Below are 10,257 nucleotides of genomic sequence, written 5' to 3' on the forward strand. Positions count from 1 at the left end.
CAAAAATTAGCATAGAGCTGCAGTATACAAAGTACAAAAACTAGCATAGAGCTGCAGTATACAAAGTACAAAAACTAGCATAGAGCTGCAGTATACAAAGTACAAAAACTAGCATAGAGCTGCAGTATACAAAGTACAAAAACTCGCATAGAGCTGCAGTATACAAAGTACAAAAACTAGCATAGAGCTGCAGTATACAAAGTACAAAAACTAGCATAGAGCTGCAGACCAAAAAAAAAAAAAAAAGAAAGAAAGAAAAAGACACAATTGATCTCATGTTTAATTTTCGAACAGGGTCTCAAATAGTCAAAACGTCCCGAATATCATCTCTTCAACATTTGGAGGATCTTTTAAAGGTTCATTGAAGAAATTGAACGGAAGAACAATTTCTAGTTGGAAAAAAAAAACAACAATTAGTTAATTAGTTAAATAAGTAAAATGAGGCAGAATGAATGTGGATGATTCCATCTGCCTCCAATTCACTCTTTAATCTTGGTGGAGAGATTAGAGTCAAACAGGCTCACATGCTGCAGCTTGTCTTTGCCCAGAGACCTGCAATCCCTCACCAATTACACACAAATCCCCTCTGCAAGAGCAACTTCAGTTAATGAAAGGAAAAGGGGCTTTTAAAGTGGCAGTTCAACCAAAAATGTAATTTTACAGAAGGAAAATTTTCCCCGGACGTAGCCGATCAGCCAGGACGCGTTCGCCGACTGCAAATTGCTTCTTTACTTGTCACTGTTATCTATAAAAATTGACTAAACGTCATTGCAGAGCTGAAAAACTTTATTCCTCATGTTCTGTTTGATATCTCAGGTAGGGGGCGTGGCTCAGTGTTTGAAGGTGGAGCCAAATAGCGTCAGTGGGTTTTTTTGTTGCTATTTTATGAAAATGTTTATGATGTATTTTAAGGCAGATCTTCAGAAAAAAAAAAATAAAAAAGTGATTTAGACATTCAGTTTCCATGATGCGAAACATGAGAGCAACGTAGTGACAAAATAACATAATAATGACCAACGAGAAGCGAAGAACATGATGAAAAATCCTGAAAAAGGCATGACGAGGCAGGATCGTGACTTACAGATCAGCGTAAACTTTACACGCCGCACGTAGACGCGTAAAAACACAATCAGTCGCTCGATTCGGTTTGAGCTAAAAACCAGACATGGATTCATTTATTATTTCATTTGAAATTATTGGTTCATCTTCAGGGAGTGCTTCATCCTGTTAGAGTCGAGCTGGATCCGGAAGCTATCCAGGGAACACCGGACGTGAGGCAGGAATACACCCCGGCCGGGACGCCAGTTCATTCCAGGGCACCGCACCGCACCACACATTCACACACTCGTTTACATCTAGGGGCAAATTAACGTACCGAGGAAACCCACGTGGAAATGTGGAGAACGTGAAAAACTCCACTCCAAGAGTCATCCGAGCTCACGAGCACAAAACATCGCCGTTCAGTTCTGTTCTAATGATTTTTGACGTGATATGTAATTTGCCCTGATGGATTTTTTTACTCTCCCACCACACCGGATAAAAAAAACAACAACAACTATATTTCCTTTAGTTGATTATTCCTGAGCAAATTTAAATCCATGAATACAACATGGAATTAATCGACATACACTACACTCGTACCACGTCTAGATATTGTCTCAGTACGGTTCCTTCGTGGTCCACGTTTTGTTGTACGCTCGATTCGAAAGCACGTGCTCCCGGTCTGCTTTGAATTTGCTTCATGGCTAAGGAGCTTGCAGGCTGGACGTAGCGTCAGACTTCCATCACCTCAGAACAGATCAACCAATTGTCTTGTTGCACTGCGACACATTTTCCTTTCCTAATCGCTGTCTTTTTTCCAGACATGCTTGCTACTTCACTACTGGATTCTAACGAAGTCGCAGTGTGAACATCAGGGAGCGAATGTGGGCGGAGCCACGCCTTCGCGTTCAAAAGACTTCGTTCTGGTCCGTTTACCGCTGAAACACGCGCCCGGAGTTTTCAAACTAAAACGGGGATTCCGAAAGTGTCCGTCGTCGGGTAGTGTAGACGACAGGTGTAACCGTGGCAACAGTTATGCGTTTTAAAAACGGGAACGCGCTAGTGGAAACGGGGCTCGAGTGATACGAGAGCTCATCAACGGCCAAATGTCCAGAAAGAGGTGTCCAGCATCGTGATGGGTCAGAAGGACAGAAGGTGTTGATTCATTTTCTACAACAGCAGCTCGACAGGTTTATTCTATATGACACGATCATTCTAATACGTTATTGTTTCTATAGTAACAGCTCGTTCGCTGCTACGTGTATAGCGGATGCGCCGCATAGTTTACAGCTAATAATAAATGAAACGTGTTACGGAGCATGTTGTTATTTAACGAAGAAAAATGCATCCTTTAAGATCTATGGAAGGAGTCTCCGGTGTCAGAGGTAAAGCGGTAACTTTGAATTTGGCGATTTCTTGGTAGCAAGCTGTGTTTATTTTCTGTCTTTGTTTGTCTTATTAACATCAAGCGAGAGAAAAAAGGCAAGCTAGTGAGGGAACGAGCTATATATATATTTATATAGCTGCTATAACGTAAGTGCGAACAGGAACTAGAAATGGATAAGAGTTAAATATAACTAGAAATGGATAAGAGTTCAGTATTTAATACTGTATATTTCAGACTGTAATTGCTCTTGTATAAGAGGAATAAAACACTTCAGGATGTGCTGTTTTAGGATAATAATCAACTCCTCTTTCATCCTATAAAGCAAGGTTTATACGCTTGGTTACTTATAAACCAAGGTCGACGACATGTCCATGGGTTAAACATGTCAACATCTGTGCCATAGCGCCACCGTCAGGCCGACGCGAATCCCCCGGCTTGCCTGAGTAGTGGAAAAAAACAGAAGGAAAGAAGAAAAATCCCAAGACTAATATAAGATGATGCAAATGTTGAGAGGACTATAGAGTGAATCAATAAAATCTATCCCACCGAGACCGGCAGGATGCTCTAACACCTACACCATGCTTTACAAGGTCATCAGTAAGACCACAGAGACTCGGCTACCGTATATGATTCTGTAATCGTGTAGGAATTAGTGTTAGAGTTTGCTTACCGCGCAATAAAAACCCATCGGTGCAGAAAATTACTTTCGCTTGTTAAGTCTCGATGCTGACTTATCACACGTATATCTTACACGTTACAGCGTGCGCAAGCCTTTCGCAAGAAATATACTGTAGGCTAATTTAAAGATGAGATTTTTCTGTTCTTTTCCTTCTACAGAATGCCCGACCGTCTTATTAAATCCCGTTCACTTCGATGCGCAGACAGCCGACACACGTGGGGACGATTTCGAGCCGAGTCAAGTGATGCACGGGGTTCCGGAGCGAATTGAGAGAAAAGTGAATTTTCTACAATAATTTGGTTACTTTCTGAGAACATTCACTGTAGTTATTTTACAGCAAAAATACCGGTTTAGGATTTTACAGGGTTGTACTTTAAGCGACGGGGCAGTTAAAACAAACGCATAGTGGGATAGCTACAATAACGTTTTACGCAGGAGTATAAACGGTGAAGATTCTCATCCGGTACGTCTACACGGACGACGATAATCCGATATGGACCCGATTAAGACGATACTCTGATTAAGAAACCGGCATGTAGACGGAGATTATCGATGACCTTAATCCCATTAAAGTCACACTCGAAGTAAACACAGATGGAATTAAGGCGTGTGGAGTATTCCCGTTTTAGTCGCGTCACAGACGCGTACACGCCTTAATCACGCTATTAACGCCGTGTGAGAGTTTTCACCGCATCGTGCGACAGGACACGTACACACACGGCAGCGCTCGACCGTTTGACGGCGAACGAGAGAGCACGGCTGCGTCCCGAACCGCGTACTTACCCGCTATATAGTCGGAAAAATACACACATTTCGGTAAGTACGCGGTTCGGGACGCAGCCCACGGCTTCAAGCGGTCGTCTATTAGCGCGAACGGCACGACGGATAATTAACCGCACTCGAAGCGTTCGTAAAATAAAAAATAAAACCGTATGCGGTTCCGTAACGAAGACCGGCTGTACGTCGATGCGTGAAATTCCGAAGGGAACGTCGGACGGCGTGGCGCGGGGAAATAAAATAATGAAATAAAATATAATCAACTATTTGAAGTGTTCGACATTTCAGGGAGAATCTCGTTTAGACGTGTAGGATCTGGAAATTTCTTTGGGTGAATATTTCCCCTGGACGGTCATAAAACTGTTCGGTTTACGTTAAGCGCGAACTTGTTTTTGTGCACGTTCCACAGCATGAAATGTAACTATAAATGGATAAGAAGTATGCAGCGGCGGTATCGAATATATTCCAGATTGTAATCGTTGGAAAATGGCTCTCGTATAAGAGGAATAAGTGTATGTATTCAGTGCTTCATTTCACCATTTTATCCAGAGGTCAGACCGACCAAACGAACTAACTAGCGTAGTGATGATAACTGCAGGACTACCGTTCAAAAATTACAGGACATAATCAAAATAATGAGCACTAACACTGAGTTTCTAGTGCCTGGGTTTAGGATAATTAGCCAATTTGTAGATTCAGATGCGCTGGAGCAAGAAAAGCAGGTGCTCGCTTGTACCAGCTTTGGGAAACATTGCCAGAGCTCAATTTGTAAGGGGTGGGACAGAAAAATGTCCAAATCGTTCCCCGTGTAAAATCTCTACGCCTCATCTCTTTCGGATTATCGTTATTTATGTGATATCGTTAGGGAGAACCTTCAGAAATGGTCAAGAGAAAGCCACAATATGTTATTATCTGTTGCTTCCTTTTATTTTTCTTCCTGTTACCGTGTCAGAAACCGACCAATGATCAGAGCGATTATATTTATCACTGCGTTACTACAGTCACCAGCTGATCTGTCTGGGCATGTCAGTTAAAATTTTTTTTTTTAAATGCAAAACACGTAATAACGCTTTAAAATACCAGCGCATAGACACCCATGGTTCTCGAACTGGGCTCCGTGAACGTTGTGTAGTTTATAATACATAAATATATAACACGATTTGAAGTGAGGTGGAGAATACTATCGACTAGCACCAAGATTGCTGCGATTATTATTGAATTATCATCATTTTAAACCGGATGGACAGGCCAGGTGACAACATGAAAGGCGTCAACTCGACATGTACCTCGATAACACGACGACCGAGCATGTAGTGTATGAGCGTGTAAGTAACGTTCTCTTGAAGCTACGGTACGTGTTTATAATCGACATCTGGAGCGCAAACGTTCAGGAAGGTGCTGAATAATGGGTCGAACATTTATAGATTAGGATAGTGTTCATAAAAGGAATTCGTAGTGAGAGGGTCGGGGAAATTTCTATTATTACGTTTCTAGGAAAACTCCTGCCTGAGGCTATGACATAAGAAGCTTTGCTGGCTACAGCTAGCTAGCTAACTAGCGTCGTGCCTGACAGGATAAGACTGGTTTTAAGTGGTGTTGTCCGTGTGGAATGGATTTCAGGGCATTTCTAAAGCTATTCTTAATGACGGCTGTGGAAAACAAAACTTGCTAACATATTAAGACAATCTAAAAAAAATAAGTATGTTAATGTAGCTAGCTCAGATAGCTGTTAGCAGTGCTGCCTCCAGGGTACTCCTACCTATCTATGGTTTGGCTGCCATTTTGTTGGATCTGGGGTTTTTCCATTGTGTATTTATTTATTTTTTTTGTAGTTAAGGAGTTAGGGAAATGTTTGTGTTTTTGTTTTGGTGAAGGAACGCTAGGTCATTTTGGTGACAGATAGCTCGGGGTATGTGTTTACTTTATGGGCCTTCTGGACCGCATTTCTGAATAAACAACCGCCGAGTTGTGAGAATGTTGTCCAGTGTGTTTTTCCAGCGTGTATCACTCTTTACACGCACGTTGTATCGTCTCAGCACGAGATGAGGGTGTAGCATTGTCACGTCAGAAGACGTCATGCTGATCGGTGACGTAGAATAGTTACTGTTACCACCTCGAAGTCTGATTGTTGTCCTATAACGCACGTCCAGATGTGTTTTATTCCTCTTACACCACATCAATTAGCCAACGATGACATATTTCTGTTCATTAAAGAACAACACCTCGTGATTTTTTAACCCGTTTATAGTTACACTTAATGTTGTGGAACGTCCATGAAACAAGTTAGTTACCATGGAAACGATAACGTATTAGAATCTAAAGCTGTGATCGTGTCAGCCCTGCTGAAAAACCAAAAGCAAAGGGAACCATCACAGAAATTCTAATGGCTTCCGCTACAAATACAACCGCAAGCCGTCAGCTAACCATTAAAACCGTTATCGGTTCTTAATGGTATCCACTAGACATAACGTGCCACCAAATAGAAGGCAAAAAAAAAAAATGACGAGTAGATACCCACAGTGACCATTACAGTTTCCATTAAAACCAATACAATTCCCATTAAAACCATTACAAATTCTATGAGGGTTTGCTATTGTTTTGTTTTGTTTTTTTCTTCTAGAAAATGAATCAACACCTTTTGACCAATCAGGTTTGAGAATGGTATGAATAAGTGCTTGTTGTTGTTGTTGTTGTTGTTGTGTGTATATGAGTGTAGATCAGACTGCACTGCATTTTGTGAGTGAAATTAAAACCGGAAACGCTGTAGCGCCCAAACGGTTAATGGGATAAGTGTCACGAGCTACAGGGAACATGTTGCTAGGGAAACGGGCGCCTGGCAACGGGCTAGTAGCTCGCGCGCGCTGAGAGCTTGCCGGCCTTGCTCGCTAGATGGTGCAAGAGGCAGCGGACACGCACACACATACGCACACGCGCGCGCACACACACACACACACTCACACTGCATCCAAAACAAAGCTGGTGGAGAACGGAGAGCACGGAGCAGAGCGCCTCGGTGATATCTCGGGAGAGGAGGAAAAGCAGGATTAATTTATTTTTTCGAGCATTATTATTGGTGTTGTTTGTTTTTTTTTTGTTTTGTTTTTTTTTTGTGTGTGCTTGCGGTGCAGTGGTGAGCACTCAACCCGCGGTGATGGACATTATGAGTGCGGTGCAGGATGCGTGTGTCTCCGGTCAGTGGCTCACCGCGATCATCCTCAGCCTTTGCTGCTTTTTGCCTTCGTGCTTGCCTGCTGGGCAGACTGTGGACTATGCCTCGAGCGAAAGTGTGGTGAGCCGGCAAGGAGACACGGCGCTGCTCAGGTACACACACACACACACACACACACACACACACCTTTGTGATCATAAACAACAGACCACATTACTACCCCATCTAATATACTCTCTGCTCAGCAGTGTGTGCCACACAGCGCGCGCGCGCGCACGCACGCTTCCACTATTTCACCCTACAGTGCACTTCTTTAAGGAGTGCCAAAACATTCCCAATCCCCCAAAACACAACCCACCAACCAAACGCACCCTTTCAGACCTTTTAAAGTTCACCCCTTTCCTCATCTCACACCCAGACATCACTTTCATTGATTGCTTAACAGGAATGACGGATGAGGAGGTTTCTTCGGAAACCGCGCCAGCTCTTTTTGTTGTTGTTGTTGTTGTTGTTGTTGTTTGTTCCCCACACCGACCTAAACCGGAACCCTTATAAGAACGACTTGAAAAAGTCACCGTGCATGACTTTTAAACACTAAAAAGCACAACACCAGACTGTAGATTTAAGACAGTAGGAAGTTTTAAAGTGCATGAAAATGGGGGCTATTTGGAGCTGGAAACACCGGGTTGCCAGATTGGGTCTGAGAAGTTGAATTTGTTTTCTATATATCGCACGAGTGGATCAATCGTATTGCTGTGGAAACCAGCAACCGTGTGCATTAGGATGATTTATAGTCAACTGGCAACGCTCACACTGGTATTATTTAATAACATTAATTCGAGGTGTTTTTTAAAGCGGTTCCATCCAATCTGGCAACCCAATATTATTTGTCTTGCATTCACTTTAACATTTGTATGGAAGCTAAATAACAATATGTCAGTAAGTCATTGAACACTTTAATCCGAGGAAGGGTGGTTAAAAAAAGGGACGAGTATGAGCTTGCAGAAGGGTGATTCAATCCGGCAACCCTGCAGCTACCATTGTGATCATATGATAAGAGACTTGAGTAGATCTTCTCAAACCTCATCCTCATACACGTCTGGGACGTCTTTAAACAAAAGTGAGAAGTCTTATAAGAATACAAGAGTGTTCAGTTTGAACTGTTATATATTCATGGGCGTGTTCTAATTTTGGGTGTTTTGCAGCTCCTTCCTCAACCTCCCTTTTTTTTTTTTTTTTTTTTTTTTTTTTTTTTTTTTTTTAAGATTCTTATTTTCAGTCACATTGCTTTGGAAAGAAATTAGCTTGAGCATGGTATGTATATTTTAGTTTAGAAGGACTTTTGGGTTGTCATTGATAGTCAGATCTAAACGTTTTAACTTATTTTAATCAAATCTGGCAACCATTTTTTTTTCTACTTTGCCATCAGTACAGGATTAAAATACTGTCAATCAGACTGATTTTACTTAATAGCAATATTACAAGGAAGGTGTTGTTGGCTCGAAACAGTTGATTCAATCTGGCAACCCTGTAGCTGCGCACTGTGATCATATTCTATGATTTGAGATTTGAGTAGACAGGAGCCTCCCTAACCTCATCCTCACTCTTATCCGTATTTTTACTCGTTCACAACTGGGACGTTGTTAAACCAAAGCGACAAATCTTGCAAGAAAATAAGGCTTTAAATAAGAATTATGGGCGTGTCCTAAATCAGGTGCTTCTTCAACCTCTTGGCCTTTTTTTTTTTTAAATTTAATATTTATTTCCAGTTGCGTAATCCTCAATCCCAGTCCTGTAGAAATAAACAACCCTATACATCACAGATAGCATTTATGTTTAGAAGGAATTTGAGATTTATAGTCTTTGGAACATTTTAACTTCTGTTAATCCGATCTGGCAACCCTGCCTACTTTTTAACATTTGTATAGATTTAAAATACCATTAATGCTGATATTATTTAATGATTTTAATTCAAGGAGAGAGGAGTAAGAGGAGGTATTGGTTTGCAAAGTGTTGATTCAATCTGGCAACCCTGCCTTCTTCTTTTTTTTTTCCTCACAAGGAGGAGGTATTTATGTTGAATGTATAGACTTGCAAACACTACATACAACCTGGCAACCCTATAGCTACCAGTACAATCACATTAAAAGAGGGTTTAATAGATAGACAGGACCTGCTCTAATCTCATCCTCATGCTCATCTGTTCATTTCTGGGTCCTCTTCAGAATAAAACCGTGATAAGCCATGGCTTGAATGTAAAATAAAACGACACAGATGAATTGGAAATATTTTGAGATGATGGGCGTGTTCCTCAGTCAGGAGCTTTCCTGATCTCCCGTTTTTTTTTTTTTTTTTTTTTAGTCAAGTGCATTAATATTTTTAGCTCAATAAGAGACACGGTGGGAATTTCCTGCTCACTGAGACGACGCTTAAACGATGGATCGAGTGATTAATTGATCATTAGTTCTCACCCCTCTAGATGTATTTGCCATCATTATAGCATTTTAAATGCCTCTGATCATACTGTGACCAATACCAGCCTTTTATTTAAGGCACAGCACTGACATCTCTGTCTGCACAGCTTTCAGTCATCAGCTGAGTCTGTTCGTTTATGTCAGAATTAATGCAGGTAATGGAGTGAAGTGAGTGCGTCTGATTGGTTTTGTTCTCCGTGAAGTCCCGAACACGTGATTGACAGCAGTCAGTGCTGCTCTGGGCTTGTTTGATTTGAGGGATTCGTGTTTGAAACGGCCTATCGCAGCTCACGACCAAATAATTATTTTACCACGTGTGATTTTAGTCTATGACGGCAAAATCAACCAAGAAAACAACCCATCGGACAGTTTAAACCCGGGTTTAAGCTACGTCGCTGTATCTGGACTCCATTTGTAAAGTGTTGTGGTTGTGTGAGAAAATTCTGATTGAAAATTCCCTTAGTCATTCATAACAATGGGTAAGAGAGAGGAATGTAGCCGTGATGTGCGGCAAAAGGTTGTTGAGCTTCACACAATGGGGCGTGTCTATAAGAAAATAACACAAGCATTGAAAACGCCCATTTCACCATCAGGGCGATAATTAAGAAGTTCCAGTCGACTGGAAATGTTATGAATCGACCTGGAATTGGACGCGTGTCTATATCGTCTCAACACACTGTGAAGAGGACGGTTCGAGTGGATAAAACATCTCCAAGGATCACAGCTGGAG

At 41.6% G+C, this 10,257-nt stretch overlaps 1 protein-coding gene across 1 annotated transcript in view; it reads left to right on the forward strand.

The window, feature by feature from the left end:
- The first annotated feature begins 6,819 nt into the window (after positions 1–6,819).
- negr1 (neuronal growth regulator 1) overlaps positions 6,820–10,257 on the forward strand; it is a 177,937-nt gene continuing 174,499 nt past the window's right edge. The window contains exon 1 of the mRNA XM_017480445.3: positions 6,820–7,205. Within this exon, the coding sequence (XP_017335934.1) occupies positions 7,036–7,205 (170 nt within the window). The 5' untranslated portion in view covers positions 6,820–7,035. The remainder of the gene's footprint in view (positions 7,206–10,257) is intronic.

The sequence above is a fragment of the Ictalurus punctatus genome, chromosome 11, assembly GCF_001660625.3.
Source record: "Ictalurus punctatus breed USDA103 chromosome 11, Coco_2.0, whole genome shotgun sequence".
Taxonomy (NCBI): Eukaryota; Metazoa; Chordata; class Actinopteri; order Siluriformes; family Ictaluridae; genus Ictalurus; species Ictalurus punctatus.